The sequence below is a fragment of the Pseudochaenichthys georgianus genome, chromosome 4, assembly GCF_902827115.2.
Source record: "Pseudochaenichthys georgianus chromosome 4, fPseGeo1.2, whole genome shotgun sequence".
Classification (NCBI taxonomy): domain Eukaryota; kingdom Metazoa; phylum Chordata; class Actinopteri; order Perciformes; family Channichthyidae; genus Pseudochaenichthys; species Pseudochaenichthys georgianus.
The window spans coordinates 40766566-40788809 of record NC_047506.1 but is presented as its reverse complement, the minus strand read 5'-3'; the positions used below and the strand labels follow the sequence as shown (position 1 = coordinate 40788809).

General features: G+C 42.5%; 1 protein-coding gene across 4 annotated transcripts in view; it reads left to right on the top strand.

The window, feature by feature from the left end:
- The first annotated feature begins 2520 nt into the window (after positions 1-2520).
- Positions 2521-22244, top strand: part of LOC117445417 (pre-B-cell leukemia transcription factor 1) — a 72826-nt gene continuing 53102 nt past the window's right edge. For all 4 annotated transcript variants that reach the window (XM_034081097.1, XM_034081096.1, XM_034081099.2 and 1 more), the window contains exons 1-2: positions 2521-3055; positions 3906-3979. In XM_034081097.1, coding sequence (XP_033936988.1) covers positions 2868-3055; positions 3906-3979 — 262 coding nt within the window. In that variant the 5' untranslated portion in view covers positions 2521-2867. The remainder of the gene's footprint in view (positions 3056-3905; positions 3980-22244) is intronic.

The following is a 22244-nucleotide window of genomic DNA, read 5'->3' as shown; positions in this document are numbered from 1 at the left end:
TGTTTTGTTTCGGTAAAAATTGTTCATATCATCAGTTAGCCGTAAAGTGAGTATGACACATTAATAGTTTAATACATTTTAAGAAGCCCTGAGACACAGTGGCGGGGTCTTTGGGGCTTAACAGGATAAGGCACTAACTTTATGAGTTTGCTAATGTTAGCTAGCTATGCTGATGTCGCAAACTAAAGTGTCCAAAAGCGCAATGGGAAAAATATAAATGTAATGTTCTAACTAGTCTTCTTACGACATTAGCATGGCTACCAAACTTGATCAAAAGCATTAGTTTAATACAAGTTATTTTCTACTGAGCTTAACCTACATTTATAAGTTACAGTTATTATATTACCCATATTGTTTACATTGGTGTTTTGATGCATTCGGTGAAGGTTTGAGTGGCTTATTATTCAAACCATGGATGCGTGATGATGAACATCTCAGGCCCGAAAGAAAGTGAGGGAGAAGGTGGAGGCTTAACTTCTTCAGCCAGACCCTTTTCCAAAGTTTTGCAAGAGATGTTCAACTCTTCATAAATAATACCTAAGGATGTTTTCTTAGCCATGAATATTTAAAGTTACATTTCTGATCCTAGCTGCACTATGTTGCTACAAGTGAGTCCCTGCTGTGTTTGTTCTGATGCATGCGCACAATACAGGGGATGTGGGACATATCTCTGCCAGTGGTTTCTATCTACAGATGTACAGGTGTCTGTAACTTGCCAAGAAATGCAGGAGTGTAACAAGAAATGCAGGGAAGAAGAGAACTATGAAGTAAACTTGCACATAAAGAATGCCATTTAAAAAAAAAAAAATGCACACTTTTTTATATCATAAAGATAATGTATGTAAAGCAGGTTTCCAGGGGCTTTGATTGTTTTCCACAGGAATTGAAGGAATTTGTTCTCATTTCAATGTACTGTATTTCTAAGCAACGCATTGGTTCAGCAGGATTTATTTTCCGCTAAAATGGATTAATATCACAGGTAGCGGCCATTGACACATGTAACTCTGGTTTGAATTGAATCTGCTCACAATACAACCCTGTGCCACTCTTGTATTTACATATTATGTGTGTCACACATGTATATGCTGATGATTTGCACAACACTGCTTTAGTTCCACACTGGAGCTCTCCTCCTCCTCCTCCTCCTCCTCCTCCTCCTCCTCCTCCTCCTCCTCCTCCTCCTCCTCCTCTCTTCCCTCTGAATGGCTCTCAGTGGCGGAGAGGAGCCGCGGCAGCGAGGCAGCTTTGGGCCTGAAGGGCACTTTTCAGCCTGGCCAGACACACTCGGGCCTTGCTGCTTGGCTGCGCAACATGGGTCACCGCCTTATATTAGGAGGACCCTGCCAGAGCCAGCCAAGCGCAGCCCTGCAACATACCTGAAAATGAATGTCTCTGCTCCCATTCCTCCTGCAACAAAAACAAGCGTGTCTGATTGTGTTCAGAAAGGAAATATGAGCATCACAAAGGTGCTTTACATAAAGATGGCTCATCAGAGGATGGATTTCCAGCCATAAATCTTTAATCACATTATCTTTGTAATGATTATAACAAACTACAGGGCTGGCCAGTAGTTTGTTTGGGTTATATCTTGGCACAGCGTGGAGATGAAATGTTCTCATGTGGAGCGCCTAGGTGCATGGCTGGATCTAGAGGGGGGGGGGGAATGGTGGCCAGAGCCCTGTAAAAATGAGCTTTGACCCCCCTGTAATACAATTTAGCATTGTGCTATGACTAGCTGAAGTTATCTGGAATGTATTTTGTTTACCGTAATATAATTTAATACAAAATTAATTACTTAAATTATGTCACTAAAAAACCCACCAATGATATTGTATGTGTTGTTTTGTGCGCTATGACGTCATACAAATTAAAATGCTGAACACTGTCGCTGTCTCTTTTGTCCCTCATTAAATGTGCACTGACAACATGGATATGTTGACTTTAATTAAATGTATTATGTCAACAGATTACACATAACTCTATAGGTAAGTTGAAGGCGATAATATTAAGTTTAGAAACAAAAATATTTGGTTCAACTTAATATTATTGATTTCAACTAACCTACAGTTGTACATAATACATTTAATTAAAGTCAACGTTTCAGTTTATCAGTTTGTCCCTCATAAAATAACCGGCCCCAGCATGGCCCCACAAGTACAATGGGTCTTGAACCGCCCCTGCCTGGGTGCTCCTGCTGGGGTCAGAGGGGGGGACTGGAGCAGACCCTCGGTGTCAGCCTCTCTTATTTATTTGGAGTTGAGTCTCTATTCATCACTCCGTAGAGTCTCCCACATCTCACAGCCTCTCCTCTGCATCCACCTCTACTGTGCAATGATCGACGTTTCATGAGAGGCACCTCAAGGTGGGGCTAAATGGTCTGATATTCCCAATCATGTCGCGGAGGCGGAGTCTGCCTCATGCTCCAGTACTGTATGACAAAAGCAAAAGGGGGATGGAGTGAGTGAAATAAATCCACACTTCTTATTTCTCACAGCCACTTTTGTATTGTAATTTGGCAGGAGGAGCGGGATCACTGCGCCACATTACAAGAGAAACGTGTCCCAGTTCATGTTCAGCAGCCTCTTTACGCACACCCCGCTCTCAGTGAAGGCAGCAGCACTTCAGATCAGATTTCACATTCTGCTCCGACCAGCTGAGAGAGAGGCAGCCAGAGCAAGAGGGCTCGGATCTCCGCTTTCCCCCCCATACGCACCCCCGTGCCACAAGCAGCGAGGAACCACCGGGCGCAAATATTTTAAACACCACTGGGATTTTTTTCCCCTTTCTTTTTTTCCTCCTTTTTATGCATTTTTGCAGGATTTCAGCAGCGAGAGCTCCACTGAGAATTAGATAAGAGCGAGGAAGAGATGGACGAGCAGACGCGGCTGATGCACTCTCACTCCGGGGTAGGCATGGCAGGGCACCCCGGCCTGCCGCAGCACATGCAGGAAGGCACCGGAGGGTCGGACGGCGACGGGAGGAAACAGGACATTGGAGACATTTTACAGCAAATTATGACCATCACGGACCAGAGCCTGGACGAAGCGCAAGCCAGGTAAACAGGTCTATGCGCACATTGAAAAAAGAAGGGGAAAGAAAACCTAGAAAATATATTTTAGATTTTTTAAATCTGCAATAAAGTGGATTGTAAATGGGAGTGTAGGAATAATGGGTTTGCAGAGCGTTGAGACGATGAAACTGACGATGGCATGCCCGCACACTCCACAGGAATAAGTCGCTCCTGGAAGAGAACATTTAAGTATATTACAGTCAGATGCCAACGTGTCGCCCACGGACCGCATTTTTAAATAACTTTAATAAAGTCAAGGTGCATTCACAAAACCAAAGAAAACTATTTCTTCTAAATTTGAAATATAATTACTGACTTTAAAGTGTCTTTCCGCTTGTTTACAGCAAATATATTCCCTTATTTTTGATACTCAATTATTACATTGTGTGTAATTCTCTGAATTGAGTAAAGCTGACATTTCAAATATTATTATTAAAGTTGGTCAAAAAAGCAGTAATCTATGCATTTTTTAAAACCACAGAACACCAGATATATCCAATGAAAAGGGTTCACTTGGAGAACATGTGAACACAGAGATGTTAATAAACAATTTATATTTATTTATTATAATTTGTATCTGTAATTGTACTTCAGCATTTATCTAAAATGTTTTTAAAAATGGTTAGCATACAGCCTTGTCCATCATTTAGATGTTTTAGATATAGTGTGTTTGCGTGTGTGTGTGTGTGTGTGTGTGTGTGTGTGTGTGTGTGTGTGTGTGTGTGTGTGTGTGTGTGTGTGTGTGTGTGTGTGTGTGTGTGTGTGTGTGTGTGTGTGTGTGTGTGTGTGTGATGATGATGATGATGATGATGATGAGGCCACTCTTGTGTTACAGGAAACACGCTCTGAACTGTCACAGAATGAAGCCAGCTCTTTTCAATGTCTTGTGTGAAATCAAAGAGAAAACAGGTACGTTCACATTCATTCTGCTCTATAACAAGACATACCACACTGTAGTAGAAATACTCCTTAACAAGGTGAAACACACACACACACACACACACACACACACACACACACACACACACACACTAATGTTAGCTAGAAAACCCCAGCAGCGTGTGTGGGCTATTGACCATGACAGGGTCCTTCGCTCCTCAGACCTGAGCAGAACCTGGTGTGGGAGGTGCCGCCACAACACAATCCAGAATATAAATGTCCCTGACACGTGTTTCCTCCTGTAGCTCATCAAGTGGTGTTTCACTCTTTCACTAAAGGAACTGTGGACACTTACTTCCAGCGGTCCTTATCAATTATCATGTCAACATAAGAATGAGGTTGTTTTTTTTAATGCTAATGTGCAATAATAGAGAACAAAATGGTCACAAGCATGTTGATGTCTCCCCTTGTGAGCTAACTGTCAAGTCTGGTGAATACGTCTCTTTCTATTGCGCATTGTGTCTCTCTATTAAAGCGCTTGTGGGGGAGCGTGTCAGCAGAATAATTGCTAGGAGAGAAATAGCGTAACACAGGAGGCGTAAGTCATGTTTCCAAATCAGTTTCCTTGTGACATTTCTGAAATTGGCACAGATGGAATTCAGTGCACTTCAGACTGATAGCTCATCTTTTTATTTCCTGTCTGCAGACTGATAGGACTCTTCAGAAGTTACACTGCTGAGAGACGGCGTTGCGTTCCGCGCGTTTCACACTCATTAGCATGTGGACTCGAGTGGAAAGGGTGAGGATGAGGAAGATGGTGCTTCCTCTTCATACTTGACCTTTGTTGTGTTGTTTCTGGTGCTTCATGGAAGCTCTCACGGAAGTTTCCATGGAAGTTCACCTCGGCAGCTCGTATTGAGTCGGCCCCTGCCTCAGGAGGGAGCGGGGGGGGGGGGGGGCCTCTTGAAGCCCTCTGTTGTCTTGGTGGGTTTTTAGGAGGGGGAGTGACACAGCTATGCATAGTGTTTTACTCCCTGGCGCTGCTCGGAGTTCATCCAGAGTTCGGCTGTGCTGAGAGTACAAAGTAGCCCGGACCCTTCCTGCTTGTAAGCCATTCTTCTCTGTTTCTGCTGGCAACCTATAAATACTGAGGTGCAGCTCAGGAGCGTTACACTGGAGATCTGCTGTCCTGTGTGTGGAGACTTTATCCATCTGCTTTGTTCTAGTGAGAAACCGGTCAGACACTTTCACTTAGTTTGGTTTCCTTCAGAGATGGAACTTAATACATACGCAAGGTAAAAAAGGAAGTCATTGCCAAAAGCATTTTATTCATCTGTAATGTCTGCAACAAAAGGGCGTGCAGATGAAATATTTGAATACAGTTGTTAAAGCAGCTTCTACATATAGAAACCCATTATCCGAACCCAAATATATAGTTTAGCATTTACTATATGAATTCATTTTAATTTTAGTATTGTGTTTGACCTCGTGTGAATCTGTACTGTCCTGTTCTTCACTCCTGCATGTCCCCAATGCGATAAAGAAAGGTCCATCTCATCTCACCTTATTATAAACCAGCAGGACGTAGATAGAGGTTAGTGTTGATGTTAGGGTGTAGTATTCATGAGTTGTTATTGGCTACTAAAATATCTAGATGTTATTTCTATGATCTGAGGTGGAATTATACTCCACTGACTCTTATTCTGGAACAATCTGTGCTGTTGTATTTGCTGTAACGTGTCTCTACTGTAGGCTATTTTTATTATATGTACAGCACTTTGGCTCGACCCAAAATCGTTTATAAATGTGTTATATAAATAAAACTTGATTTGATTTGATTTGATTTGATAATGTTTGTATTTCTTAATTTAATATTTATTTTAAAGGTTTGTTAAATGTGTGTTACATTCATTTGTGTTAAAGCATTGTCTACGGTAAAACATATCTCTATAAGTTGTGAGTGAAAACACTTATTCAACCTTTCCATACCTTTGCTGTCACTTCCTGTACATACTGGTCAAAAGACCCAGGTCCGCATACTGCATCACGTCGCTCAAAAAACACAACGTCTCGCGAAAAAGTCATGATATGAATGTTGTGCTTCGTAAGCTCCTCCCAGATAGAGCCTGGTAAGGAATGGTGAACATGTGACCAGCACCCTCCCGCTGACCTCAGGGTGCTGCTGAGGCTCACAGTCGGACGTTGTCAGTATTGTTTTGCTCACGTCTCTGAAATAGTTCGATATGAACTGACTTGTGGAGAATGGTTTTAAAATAGTCGCAGCTTGTTGCTCCCTCTTGTGGATTGCTCTCCTTTGGGAATTGATTATTATCTATTAAAATGACTGACGAGGATCAAACCTGTTTATTCTCATGTGCTCCAAAGTGTTATGGATGTCTGGAAGTGAAAGGACAGCTGTGAGGTCAGTGGAGGTTCTGATGATTCTGATGTTGGGAAGTCGGTTGTATCGTAGTATTGGTCGTTTTGAAGTTTGCTGAAACTAACGGTTCATTTTGTTATTGTTGATATTGTCTTCTTGGTTTGTAAATACCACAAATATGTGTGCACAAAAGTGAGTTGTTTTTTCAGTCAAACTTTTTCAAGTATTCATTTTAATATGATATAAAACGAAGAAAAAGAGAAAGCCGTTGTTGTGGCTGAAAATAACTAACAACTAAAAACTGAACTTTATTTAAATGACTTAAGATTAACAATTAAAACAGTGGCCAATACATCTTCTGTGGATTCACTTATTTGTATTTAATTATGTTTTTATTAAACAAGGACCATGCATAAAAACACATTATTCTCAAAGAGAGAAAAGATGCTATATTATAGCTAAAAGCTCCTTTCCGTCTGCAATGGCTGCAGTTCTGTACTCTATTAACAAAAGAACCTTCTTCAGGTGCTATATCCTGACGTTACACCAAGGCTTTGAGAGACGGCTGAAAGAAGCTATTGGAATTATAACGGTGTTTGAGTGATATAACCTGGTCCGAAGAAACAAAGCGTCCTGTCCTACCAACGTTCCCTCCTTTACATATTTCAGAGTGCATGTAGACAGTTTCAGCTGTAGCATGTACAGAGTGTATCCTCAGAGTGTATCCTCAGAGTGTATCCTCAGTGTGTATCCTCAGTGTATCCTCAGAGTGTATCCTCAGTGTGTATCCTCAGTGTATCCTCAGAGTGTATCCTCAGTGTGTATCCTCAGAGTGTATCCTCAGTGTGTATCCTCAGTGTATCCTCAGAGTGTATCCTCAGTGTGTATCCTCAGTGTATCCTCAGTGTGTATCCTCAGTGTATCCTCAGAGTGTATCCTCGGTGTATCCTCGGTGTATCCTCAGTGTATCCTCAGTGTATATCCTCAGTGTGTATCCTCAGAGTGTATCCTCGGTGTATCCTCAGTGTGTATCCTCAGTGTATCCTCAGTGTATCCTCAGTGTATCCTCAGTGTATATCCTCAGTGTGTATCCTCAGAGTGTATCCTCAGTGTGTATCCTCAGAGTGTATCCTCAGAGTGTATCTTTAGTGTGTATCCTCAGAGTGTATCCTCAGTGTGTATCCTCACAGTGTATCCTCACAGTGTATCCTCAGTGCGTATCCTCAGAGCTGCTTGTGTATATTTTCGGCCCCGCAGCGGCTGACAGCACCTGCAGGAACAATGCCAGTGTTGATCTAGGGCTTGAACTCCTGACCCCCTCTGTGTATTTTTACTGGGCTGGAGTGAGGGATGGCCAACACAAATATTGTGCAGTACTGTGTAAACAAACAATGGTGCAGCAACACTCGAGAGGAAGGAACACTTTATTTAAACCACGCTCGCTTTTTTAAAATTCTTATTCTGACAGAAACCGTCTTTGCCCGGTTTCATTCCAGGCATATTTGGGTTGTCTTTTTTACTTCAAAGGAATCCTGTCAGACACCGTGCGTGTGTGTGTGTGTGTGTGTGTGTGTGTGTGTGTGTGTGTGTGTGTGTGTGTGTGTGTGTGTGTGTGTGTGTGTGTGTGTGTGTGTGTGTGTGTGTGTGTGTGTGTGTGTGTGTGTGTGTGGTGTGTGTGTGTGTGTGTGTGTGTGTGTGTGTGTGTGTGTGTGTGTGTGTGTGTGTGTGTGTGTGTGTGTGTGTGTGTGTGTGTGTGTGTGTGGCATTCCTAAGAAGAGATGAAACGTAAAAATATATAACGCATATTAAATATTGTCCAAAATGTGGAGCAAAGGTAAAAACAGTGCGGCTCTGTTAGGAGACGTTCCAAAAATATATCCAAACTATTTGCCTCTGCTGCTATTGGCCCGTGAAACCTAACCCTTCCACTAACTGAAGGTAACAGGCTGGTACATTTCTAACAGCCTAATCCAAGTTTTCTCTCTATGTAATATATCTTTGTAAAAACACTGATACTTTTAACAGTTTTCTTCTCACCATCAGTTTTTTTATGATTGATGAAAAGGCGTCTTTAGATAAGCAAATGCTTGACAAACTGATTTGGAAAATGAGCCGCCTTGACCTCTGTAAACACTTCACCAACATCATAAATCTCGGCGGTGTCAAACAGAACCACTCCTTGACTGAGCGGTTCAGTAAATGTGCTGCTCTGACTTGCTGTTTAATTTTTTCCCTCTCAACCTCAACAAAAGGCCGGCTTTCTTGTGGCCCGGTGTTTGTGTAGTGTAAGGTTTCAGGCCTAAGGGATCCTCCATTTATAAAAATGACTGGCCGAGTGATGTAATGTTATTTCTGGAAGGGTGAAAATAGGGTGTTTTACGGAGGGCAGCGAGGAGTGTTTGACAGATGAAATGAGCCAGAGGTCTGATTATGGAAGGTGCCTGGAAGCCGTCACTTCATCGACTCGTCAGGTAGCCCACTGGTCAAACAATTATCCCACTAATTCATGTGTCTATTGACCTAAAATGAAAGTTTTTGATGAGTCATGATTAAAGGAACACTCTAAGCGTTTTTGCTTCTGGCTCTCTTTGCTGTATATCATTTTAAACTTAATATATTTTGGATTGTAAATCAGGCTGTTAACAAACATTTGTTCAATATCGATTATTTTTGAAAATTATTTTCCAGATTATTAAATTCATGGTTTGGTCAATACATTGTGAATAACTGTGGAAAATAGTCACCACATTGAGAGGAGAACTTGTTTTTTGCTTTAACTACCAACTTCTAAAAAAAGGCCAATAAAGACTTTTGAACTCTGGAAATGTGTGATTGAGATTCACATTTCAAGAAAAGTCGCCAATTCTCACTTTTAGGAACCTGGTACCACATTTAGTCCTTTTTGCTTTTAAAATAACACAATATTTTAAATACGTAAAAATGTGTACATTTTTTCAAATAGTTTTTTCTGTATCAGTTCAATTCAAATTCCTGCAGTTTAAAGGTGGGGTAGGTAATTCATTTCAGAAACACTTTTTGTTACATTCCATGGAATGCTCTTAACATCCTGATAGCAATGAATACATTAAATGCTTTGACAATAAATGCATACAAAAATGCAGTGGCGAACCATCAGGTATTCAAGGTATTCAGAGAATACCCTGGAACACTCAGATAAAACAAACAAAAAATCGATTTAATTATATAAATAAAATGTATATAAAATGAATAAATGAGAATGGTATCTGTGTTGATGATCTGTAATATTACAGTGTTACGTTGATTTGTTTGTCCTTCTCGGACCATGCACTACGCATTTCAGTATTTTTGTGTTAGAAAAGAAAGCAACCAATCAGATCTTGTTCTGGGTCTCTGGGTAGAATATCCTTCAACCAAGGTATTCTACATCCTTGATAGAATGCCCTGGCCGTTGCACTGAATGAGAGCGTACGTTTGGACTGACAGTTTGATCAACCAATCATATATTGATTTGTAGCCAATGGGCGTATTCTTTCAGAGTTTCCCTCGGTTCCAGGGTGTTCTAGAAGGCCCGCTAGTTAACTGGCTCGAGACAGAGGATCTAGATCAGTGTTTCTCAAACTTTTTCATACCAAGGACCATTTAACCAATAAAAAAACACTCGCGGACCACCTAACTCCACAAATATCAACACATCGTTTTTCTAGAACAGATTACAAATCGCCTGAAAATGGTACAAACAAGTGGCAACATGTGTGATGAAGGTGTTTATCTGGGCTATATCATGAAACTTAAGCTCGCTCCATTGCGGAGATATTCCCGCGAGAGTGCGGAAAACTTAATTAATTTCAAATGTGAAATGTTACCAATATACTCACGGACCACTAGGGGGTGCTCACGGACCACCAGTGGTCCGCGGACCACACTTTGAGAAGCACTGATCTAGATGAATGCGACGAAGCAATTCATGCCATTTTATTGTTTTTAACGTTGAAATGACAAGTGCAACAGGTGAAGATGAAGTTGTTGCGGAATTGTTGTGAGTTTTCAAGATGACAATTCAGTGAAAAGACGGACATTATAATGCCGCGGAGGGGGGGGGGGGGGGGGGGGTAGCGGGGGGTGTGTGTGTCTACAGAAGGTCCAGTTGCGATAGACACGGTTCGCCACTGCAAAAATGTCTGTGGAAGCCGTAGTACTGTAAAAAGCACGACCAATCATCTGAGCCGGCCTCCACGGCTCCTTCCTGGATGCATTTCCGGGAACAGAGATGTTTCAAAGCGTCGTGATACACGGCCGGACTTATCTCAGCCAATGACAGCTCTGCATGCATCCCCTGGATATTATTTTAGAAACTGCTTTCCTCGCAACGCGATGTTTCCAGAGAGAACAGCTGTGAGGTCCGTGCAGAAAGCAGAGCAGTGTGTATAATATATATCTCTCGTATAACAGGCCTACTCAGTTGGTTTGGTGTCCTCTGCTTACTTTTAATACTTGTAAATAAAACTTTTGGCCCGTAATTTATTTCCCTCATTGTAGCGACCAGAGAGGGGGGGGGGGGGGGGGGCTATATATCCAGTCTCTGATAGTGTTACGTTATTATGAGAGTGCTCTATTTGATTCTGAAATGGTATATATTTATATATATATATATATATATATATATATATATATGTGTGTGTGTGTGTGTGTGTGTGTGTGTGTGTGTGTGTGTGTGTGTGTGTGTGTGTGTGTGTGTGTGTGTGTGTGTCCGCATCTGTAGCCTGTTATTGTCTCATTATACCGCATGTGAATGAATTAAAAGTAAATATATAAGTCGTCATGAACACATCTGTCCATCAGACAGAGGGCTGCTGTGCCTCCTGTCATCATTGATGGACGTCTCTTTAAAATGACCGCTCAGAGGAGAGGAGTTCTCATTTCTCTAACCGCCTGCTGCTTCCCCTCGGCTCCCCTCCTCGACTCCTCCGTTCGCATCTCCTATGGGCGGGACTAAGTCTCGAGGATAGGAGTCGAGGAGGGGAGTTAGAGAAATGAGAAAGGGCCATTGTCAGACAGTGAAGGAGTGTGTTAGCTGTGTGACGCTGCCTCTCGGTGGACTCACACACACACACACACACACACACACACACACACACACACACACACACACACACAGATACGTGGAGCTTTGTCTTCCTCTTGTCCTTCCTCCTCCGTGCTGATACAGCAGGCTCTCGGCCACAGCTGGTTCCCCAATCTCTGTCCAATCAGCCACCGAGAGACAGCGGACCTCTGCATTCTGAGTCTGCTCTCGGACCAGGTTTAGACTCAGCCGGTGAAGCAGGACTGTTTGATGCAGAATCCTAATCACAGAATCATCAAGCAGTGACAGCATTGTAAATGGTGTGTTAATACCATTACAGTATAGAACAATGTGCTTACATTATACATTATGCAAATTGTCAGTCGCCTAATTGATACATGTTAATCATATTAATGAGCTTAATTATAGGAATCTTACTGTGCCGCCATTTGTTAATTAACCCTGACATCATAAGTATGAGGAAAGTGATCTTTTTTTTTTGTCTTTTCCGAGAGAAGTTTCTGTACAGTGAAACTCCCGTCCTCCCGCTGCATTGTTTTGTATATTTAACTGGTATATTTTCAGTTTCCTGAACTGATGAATGATTTTCCCCTCTTGGCTGAAGGCCACTGGAATGCACCTTGTAGAAAAATTACATTTAGCTGTGAGCAGCCCTGCCAGAGTGGAGATTACAGAACGAAGGCGAGATCCGAGTAGACTCGTAAAAGAGCGCGAGGCTCAATCTTTTACCTGCACGTCGACTCCTGTGCGACGCGCTGCTTAAATATCAGTTCTGCCATTTATGTTCCCGTTCTGTGCAATCTCACCCGCTGCAGGCACACAGTTCTTTTTATACACGGCCCTCCTTAATATGTTACGAATTTAATCAAGTCTGCAAATTTGTTATGCACGTTAAATTGAACATGCAATGGCACATTTGGTTGTGGTTGCCATACCAACCCCCCAGGAGTTCATTTTCCATAATGTAGTGTTTGAAATCTCATTTCCTCCACTTTCCCCCGCTGACGCCACCTCCAGGCTCCGACTGTACGGTGTGTGTGTGTGTGTGTGTGTGTGTTGTGTGTGTGTGTGTGTGTTGTGTGTGTGTGTGTGTGTGGTGTGTGTGTGTGTGTGTGTGTGTGTGTGTGTGTGGTGTGTGTGTGTGTGTGTGTGTGTGTGTGGTGTGTGTGTGTGTGTGTGTGTGTGTGTGTGTGACGGAGGCTCGGCTGCACGGCTTTCAAACACTGTGAGGGAGAGAAAGAGACGAGAGAGGGGGAGAGAGAGAGAGAGAGAGAGAGAGAGAGAGAGAGAGAGAGAGAGAGAGAGAGAGAGAGAGGCCTCTCTCCACGTAGTGGAAATGACACAAATTAATATACACTACTTAAACCAGACCAAGATTAATGGTTCCCTTTCGCTGCAGCTTAGTCCCCACTGTCAGTTGCCGGCTGGTCGTTGGACAAAATCAACACTAATCAACATTTATTCCACTTTTGCCCTGGGCTCTCAGGAGTCAGGGCAGGACTGCACCCCCCCCCCCCACCCCCCTTTCCCTCCCAGCAATCCACCCCTCCCTTCGTCCATCTCGCTACGCTTTTCACCTCTCATCCAGCTCCTCCATACATCACCCTCCTCCACACCGCTCCTCAGAGGAGAGCGCCCCCTCCTATCAGGCCACATTAGAGTCATGATAGATTTTCTCTTTTCATTTGCATCTGATATTTAACACAGCAAAGCAGTTGCTCTGTCACTTTACAGTACAAGTGTGTGTGTGTGTGGTGTGTGTGTGTGTGTGTGTGGTGTGTGTGTGTGTGTGTGTGTGTGTGTGTGTGTGTGTGTGTGTGTGTGTGTGTGTGTGTGTGTTGTGTGTTGTGTGTGTGTGTGTGTGTGTGTGTGTGTGTGTGTGTGTGTGTGTGTTGTGTGTGTGGGGGGTGTGTGTGTGTGTGTGGGGGGGGGGTGTGTCTGTGGGGGGGGGGTATGTTCTTTTGTGTGTGTGTTCTTTAACTGCCTGTAATCTTATCTGAACTGCATCATGAGAAACAGGATATGTGTTCACTCTCCTCTTCAGAGTGTGTGTGGCAGCAGGTAGTGTATGTATACAACATGTAGTATTAACATAACCACAACTGAAGTCAAAGGTCGTGAAGTTATCACATGAGTATTTTATACAATAATCCCAGTCCAAATCTGTGTTTCTTCAGTATTCCTTTCATTCCCTTAACCACGAGCTGCTGACTCTCCTCTCAGCAGCAATCCCCCCCCCCCCCCCCCCCCTCACTGAGCTACATTAAAGGAATGGTCCACTCATTAGATAATTAATCAAAACTTCAGTATTTAGTGAAACGTTATGTTTAAACCATACCCTGAAGAAATCAGCGATATTCCCCGGTAAATAATGATTTTATAGCTCTTTTTATCAAGACCTGTATATTCCGTCAGGGCCGCCGCCATGTTTGCCATTTTCAGTAGTCACGTGATGGTCGTGACGTCATCCATGCGTTCACTTTGTCAACACACGGAAACATGGTGGAGTATTTCAGTTCGGACTCGTCAGCAGAGGAACAAGTTTTGACCAATGTGAAGAGATTGGATGGGGGAATTCAGCCATACATATCAGTATGACAATACGACACCCTCTGTCCTAAGACCCTCACATCGTACAAGGAAAAACTTCAAATGTTTGGAAATGCATGTGTGTATAATGGGAAGATGATATAATATACTATATGTATGCATGTAGTACCACCCTTGCTAGCGATTCCCTCTCTAGTTTAGCATACTCAGCTTCGTTGTCCCTGGCCATAGAATCACGATTTTATGGAGCCGGAAAAACTGGGGGGAAATACACACTAGCCGGTACTACGCTATATGGAAAGGCCACCAAAAACTGTCCTGGCCTGGACGTTAAAACGGGGCTAGCCGCTGCAATGGAAATGCGCTATAACATACCTTATTCTTACTCCGAGCACTACTTCTGCTCCTCCGTCGCTTCACACTTGCAGAGGGCGATTTCTCAACTGGCCGAACTGGTGTCCTGGTCGGTGATGACACCAGAAAGACCGATGGTACTGCATCTCCATTAAGTAATGGTTGTTCTTTAAATCCCATGTTATGTTTTATCATACTCTCAGAGTAGTCGTCCGGAAATGTGAAATGTTCGCTGCATACATGAGCCTGTGAATCTCTCGGTTCGGGACGGCCACATTTCGCTAGCCACTGCCTCTGAAATGTACTTCTTATGCTTACCTTTTTGGCAAACAGATGGAACCGAGCATTCCGGGATTGTTCCCTATCAGAATTATGGCAATATTTCGCGATACAGTGAGGCATATTTGAATAGGAGAAACTACAGTAAATAACATGGAGATCAACGTGTCTTCGAAAACCAAACGCATGGATATACGTCACGTCCGGGAAATGGCGGCGCCCACAGTGTTGATGTTATTTCGAGTATATAATCAGTTTAAAATCACTGATAATGTCATCGGATTAAAAAAAAAAAAGAGAGACTGGCAGAGACTGGTCTGTTTTATCGGATGATAATTTTTTAAAAATGAGTGTCATGAGCATACCATTCCTTTAAGCATCCCGCCAAGGCTCATAATTGGCCGAGCTAATGCTAATGCAGCTACTCATGTCTTTGTCATTCCACCGGCTGAGATGAAAACACAATCTGAGGGACGATTATAATGAAGAAATGCCAAAAAGTGTCTATATCCTCACTGTAGATGTAGTTCACACCATTCATTACTGTAATGAACGACTGCACTGCTGACATCAACTACTGTTGGTTATGTAGGACAATATCAGTCCTGTTATATTTCTGTGACTGTGACAGATATTACTCACTCAAGCTAGCTTCAAAATGTGGTCGTATATCCTAATTTACGATTTGTTGCTGATACTCAGAGCTGTGACAATGAGTTGAATGATATTAATTGATAGACAAAGAAATTATCTCCAACTATATTGATAATTGACTAATAAAGTAATAAAGTCATTTCTACGCAACAATGGGAGAAAATGCTTTTTTTAGCCTCATTAATATTAAGAATTCCCTGTTTTTGGTTCTTTATCGTTCAAATGAATATCTATGGAGATATTTAATTAACCTTGTGCTTGAGAAACTCTGGTGAATATATATATATTTTATTATTAACAGATTTATTGATAATCAAGTTAATAGTTATATTCATACTGAAGTACAAATAATTCATAAAAGGTTAAATAAAAATGCACATTTTGTATCATATCTGATCCGACTGTTTGTCTATTTGACCAAATGTATATTATATAATTATATTATATATTACAAAATATCTTATTTATATATAAATATTCAATCTGTAATAATACTTCAAAATGCAGGGTGTATGAATACAACAGGAGGTGTCTCTCCGGTTCATTCTTGAAGCTCTTTTCCACTATTCAGAGGTTTTCATTTGTCCAGCTATTGCCTTACATGTTATTCTTATAACTGGAGCTAGATTTGCTGGATGTATTCCCAGCATGCATTGGGCTGAAGCCAGGTTAGCACCCGACCTGGAGAACAGTCCATCAGAGCAGCTCAGCTTTAATTAAACTCCAATAATCTGAGGTGGATCCCTCCTGCCGCTCTCAGATTTAGAGATTGTGTGTTGCTTTCTCTCTGAAGATGAAATTGTGCAAACAGCTGATGCCTCCTCTGAGTCTTTGCCAAGAGACTGTGCGCGGTGTTGTCCATGTTGTAGCTCTGCACGGCCAGAGGCATTGTTACGGCACCAACTGGCCTCATTGAAGTGACACCGAGTGCTTTGTCAGCTTTGTGTCTCAGGTGCCAACCGTGCGCTTCCCAAAATAAACTGTCATGCAATGTGGCAGCACCGAAAACTGTATGAGCATGTTGGGGCCCCGCGCCTCCCCGAAAGGAAACAAATGTTCCATAGCAGAAATGCATCGTGGCTTTTGGACGCCTTCCCAGCAGCGACACCAGCGACATGGTGGGGAACTTAAAGCGTGGAGAGTGATCGTCTGGGCGTCAGCGGGGGTCCCAGCAGGCGGGGGCACCGAATTTGGAATGTCTCTGCATTGGAGCCTTTTATTCCTTTTTTAAGCAATTTGACTTCACTGAGGACCTGAGAGTTTGACAGCTCTTTGTTACTTGCACACATCCTCCTCCAGACATAGCTGATGGTTACTGTAGTTTGCTCCCCTTCCTCTTTTATTATGGTCTGTCATTCTCTCTCCACGGTGCAACCGTAACCCAGAGAGTTAACGGAGGATGTGCACTTGGCAGAGGTCACTTTCAGGGTGGAGAGGGTGAGCATGGGGAGAAGTCCCACGCAGAGACGCCTCACTGACCTCCAAACTGTGGCCGGTGTCCGTGTCCGGGTCTGGCCCTGAGCGTGGGATTCCTGTTAGATCTCAGTGTGGTCTGTGGTCTATAGCTGCCATGACATTTTTATGACTAGTGGACTCAAGGTGGGAGTCACGAAGGCTTGAAATGGAAGTCCAGGCCTCACCTCCGTAATGAGGAACCAGGAGCTAATCATGCGGACAAAGGGAAGGCTCCTGTAGCCTCAGACGTGTAATGATGTTTCACCAAACACGACTGAAGAGCACAGGTTGTGATATGATCGGTGTTAGAGACGAGGAGGGGGTCAAATGGAGACATTACTATTGTTCCACGGGGTTACGGCTCCATCCAAGTGGGGAAATAAGCAACAGTCAAAAACCACACAGTGGTACAAAAGCATGCTATAATAATATGAGACTGACATTAGCAACAAAGACCTGCTGAGGTCCGACCAAGGACCCACTATAGAAGCTCCGTCTGTATATAATATTTGAGGAATCAAGATAGTATTTCCCTTTGATTTATCAGGGCTGAGACTATTATATACACTGAACAAAAATATAACACTTTTGTTTTTGCTCCCATTTTTTATGAGATGAACTCAAAGATCTAAAACATTTTCTATATACACAAAATAAACATTTCTCTCAAATATTGTTCAAAAATCTGAAAAGATCTGTGATAGTGAGCACTTCTCCTTTGCCGAGATAATCCATCCCACCTCACAGGTGTGGCATATCAAGATGCTGATTAGACAGCATGATTATTGCACAGGTGTGCCTTAGGCTGGACACAATAAAAGGCCACTCTGAAACGTGCAGTTTTGCTTTATTGGGGGGGTCTGGGGGGGTCAGAAAACCAGGCAGTATCTGGTGTGAGGGGTAGGGGTAGGGTTAGGGGTAGAGTTAGGGGTAGGGTTAGGGTAATGTTGTGAATCGAGTGGCCTGTGTTCGTCGTCCATTACATACGCCTGCCCATACCATAACCCACCACCACCATGTGCCACTCGATTCACAACATTACCCTAACCCTAACCCTACCCCTAACCCTACCCCTACCCCTACCCCTCACACCAGATACTGCCTGGTTTTCTGACCCCCCCCAGACCCCCCCATAAAGCAAAACTGCACGTTTCAGAGTGGCCTTTTATTGTGTCCAGCCTAAGGCACACCTGTGCAATAATCATGCTGTCTAATCAGCATCTTGATATGCCACACCTGTGAGGTGGGATGGATTATCTCGGCAAAGGAGAAGTGCTCACTATCACAGATTTTTTCAGATTTGTGAACAATATTTGAGAGAAATGGTTATTTTGTGTTTATAGAAAATGTTTTAGATCTTTGAGTTCATCTCATGAAAAATGGGAGCAAAACAAAAGTGTTGCGTTTATATTTTTGTTCAGTGTATATATACAAGAAGTTCCAATGCAAATCCAAACGACAATTAGCAGTTCAAATAAGGGGCGCGGAAGTAAGTGACTTAGTACACAGATTCAGATGGGTTGATGAGTCAAACAAACTTTTAAACGTGACTTTGACACAGGATGAACAGTTTTACGTTACGTCTTAACATTCTGCTGTAATGTTGATAAAGTTTATATGATCTAAAAACGTAAAGCCTGCTTTAGATCCTGCCATTCATTGTAATTGGCATAATTAAGGGATTTATTGTCACAAAGATCAAACCTTAAATATCAAGCGTGCTACAATAGTCAGACATTTAGTTGATTTATTGGTGGACAAATGTGTAATCCATAAAGATACTCACTCACTTTGTGTTGAACAAAAGAAGCATTCTAAAAGCATCAACAATGAAACAGAGTTATCTTTTGGAAATTCTTTGCCCAAACGAAAATGAATCAATCAAATCAATTAAGTGGGAGATAATTTATAGTCACACTAGTCATTAGTTTCAGTTCTAGAAGCCAACTGGCCACCCTGGCATTGTTCTCCTGCTGATGAATGCACATGGCTGCTGTACAGACATTGTGTTGATAAGTTCATATTCCGACAACAGAGATGAGATAAAGAGCTTTTAGGAGTTTGGAGGATAGCGTAACCTTGATAAAACGCTCATCTCGGTGACATTGATTTTCACCATCCATCTTCATCTGATATGAAGTATGCAAATGGTAGCATCGGCTGGGAGTGGAGTACAGTGCTGTTAAATGGCCCATTTCAAATGTTCTTTGTACTATGCTGACTTCCAAAAATGTCACTGACAGCGCGCTCTGCTCATGCTGAAGTCTTTCTGGAGACGCTTTTCCACCTCAACCCCATATATCTTCCCATTTATCCCATGTCTCTTTAAACCCCCCCCCCCATCTGTTCCCATCCCCTTTACTTGCGTGCCATACAAATTAGGTATATACTGTCAGTGTCAGAATGGCTACTCATGAAATATTAACAGCTTGTAGAGAATTTTACATAGCCACATTTCTCTTCATTTTTAACTATGTCAGCACAGGCTGCAGGACATTTATTTGTGTGAGTTCAGGCGGGCCATTACCCTACCAGCTCTTTTCTTGGTATGTTTCAGATGATATCCATCAAGCCTCCATCCACATGCGTGTAGTCTATCTCACCTCGAACATCCTCCCTCTGCAAATGGAAGCAAGGCCGTTTTCCAGTGTGTTTATATGCAGCTTCCCACCACATCCTGGCTACATGATGTCCGGATACAATCTCCTGAATGTAACAAGGTGTTTATTGCCTTATGAAAGTGGTAATTATCCCTTTATGAGTCAGATAAGACCAAATAACGTTGCATTAAACAACATATGGGGAGTTGTTAAAATGCCGGCGTGGAAGGAAAAACCCGAGCTGACTGATTAACAATGAGTCCAATTAGAATTCGCCTAGGATCAGTATTCCTCGGCACAAAGCGGGAATGTGTGTCATGTTTTTTACCCCATTTGTCTTTAAGATGGGTTTTTTTATATTATTTGTCCAATCTCTTTTAACCGCCGGTCTCCATTCAGCCCAGTGGGTGGGGATGGCCTTTTTGTTGGATGGCCCCTATAAAGATGGAGCTGTCAATCATCTGCGGGCTTCCTGAGTCCTGAGAGGCAGCATCAGCTCTCTGTGAGGGACTGGAACAATGACTTTTGTTGTGACACATGTGCGTTTCTATTGAGCATTCTGTGGACAGAGTGTTACCCTCTAATTAAATTCATCCCTTCGTTCTGAACGAGGCTGAAGGGAGGCGCACAGATGGTTTTCCAAATAATGATTGAATGTAATAATGCAGAGGGAGGTCATTTAGATCCTGGGATTGGTTTGAATGCTTTTTTTAAAACGATCATTTTGGTTTTATACAACCTACCTCGCCAAGGAAGTAATGCCTTTGGTTCAGTTTGTCGTTCCATTCGTCTGATTGTCAGCAGGGTTAAGGAACAACTACTGATCCAATTGCCATTAAACCTATTGGAAAGGTTTAGCATGGGCCACGGAAGAAACCATTTCATTTTTTAAGCAGAACCGAATTACGGGACGGATAAATGGGTAGGCGCTCAGGAAAAATAAGTTTTAAAAGAATAAACATTACACAATCAGCTAGATTAACCCATATTTTAACATCATTCTTTATTTTAATCGTTTTTGAAAATATATCCAGGTTCATGTACAGTATATAACCCTAACCCTAGTTGTACAGATGTGCTGTATCCTAACCCTTCAACCCAACATTAGCTTTCATCCAGAATGGTTCTTTGTTATATGATGTTAACCCAGCAAGTCTTTTCTGACTTGTTGTTCAGAGTTGAGGGCAGTGGCGGCTGGTGGAAAATATTTGTGGTGGGGCTATTGATAGAGTGAGTAAAACATTTTTTTGGGGAGAAATGACCCCTTAAATTAGGACTTCTGGTGATGTAATGGCGCGTTTCCAGTGCAGCGCGGAGCTCGCTTTAATGCTGCGTTCAGACCGGACGCGATGCGAATATTCGCTTCGCTCTAAACGCTCCTATCGCATCGCTCTAGTCGCTCGAGTTTCACCGCAGCTGTCAGCTGTGTTTACTCGCATCATTCAAACAAGACGCGCTGGCTCGGGAGCTACAGCTACAACAAGAGTAACATATTTGGCCGTGATTTAATTATAATACACGTTTCAAAATGATGCCGACGTAACAACATACTGATACCGGTTAGTAAAAACCATGAATTAATGCTTTGACAAGTCTGCAGACAGACGGCAGGCGAAAAACCTTTTAGAATGCTTGTTCCCTGAATGGAGCTTGGCTAAGCTAACGCTATATATGCTCCGACCATCCACACTCACAACAACGGCCTACAGACATAAATAAACCAGCGACTGTATTCTCCATGACACAGACAGTCTGTGGTTTGTACTTGTTTAACTTTTGTCTAGTTTCTGAACAGATCGTATCTGTCCCCGGCTGTTTGAAGAGCAAGCATGTGAAACAAAAGATAGCATTTACCTGTTTGCATCCAGCTAGCCAAGTGAGAAGCCTTGTTGATACGTTTTGTCTTTTTCACGAGCCTGCTGTGATATATACAAATCGGGTTGGTCCGGTCCAAGGTCTTTAAGTATCAATTTATCTCCCAAACTTCTCCTTTCAAAAGGATTGGAGAGTAGCTCTTTGGCGGACCGAGGTTCCGGCGACTCCACCTGCACACCATTCTCATCCAAATACTGCGTCACCTTGGTTACTCACGAGTCTAAAAAACAACTCCTCACGTTAACGCACGTAAGCAACATGGGCGCCAACGTGAGCGCCCACGTGACCAAAATATTTGACGGCGCTGATTGGCTGAAATTATGTTTCGGCGGCACAGTTTACTATTGAGACTTTTGCAACCTGCTGGTTGCTGCTGTTTCGCTCGGGGGCTCTGCCCCGTAATGATAAACTAATGCCATGGGCAAGGCCAGGCAGGAAACAGGTGACTTATCAGTAACTTTAGACATCGTAACACAATTTTAAACGAGATTGTATTGTAGATTATACATTTTTGTGATACTAATTGTATGATATTTACCTTGTTCATTAAAAATTAAAATATAAAATATATATATTTTTTAAATATATTTTTTTAAAGTTATTTTTTTTATTTAATATTTTTTTTATTTTGTATCTGGCAAGAGGTGGGGCGGCGCCCCTAGCGCCCCTATGGGCCGGCCTGTATCTTCTTGGAGTTCTTCTTGGCCCATACCAACACGTTTCATCAACATCAGGCCCAGTATCCTTTCATAACATAACTTCCTTGGCAGTATATGTGTTATGTTTAAAAAAAGTATGTAGCAATTTTGAGAAAACGATACTGTCCCCCAGTATATATTGTGATCGCCCAACCCTATCCGTAGACGGCTCCTTTAAACAAGGCGAAGGCGAAGGTGTTACATATTTCTTCTTTGATTGTTTGCAAATAAATAGCGTAAAATGAGTTGATGAGGTGTATCCTCCTCTCTTATCACACGGGGCTGGGACTCCTCTTGACTAATGATGATGTGTGGTACAGGTAACTGTCAGCGAGGCATGATTAATTAAAAGGGAAACTAGGCCAATTAGTCACATCGTTCTAAC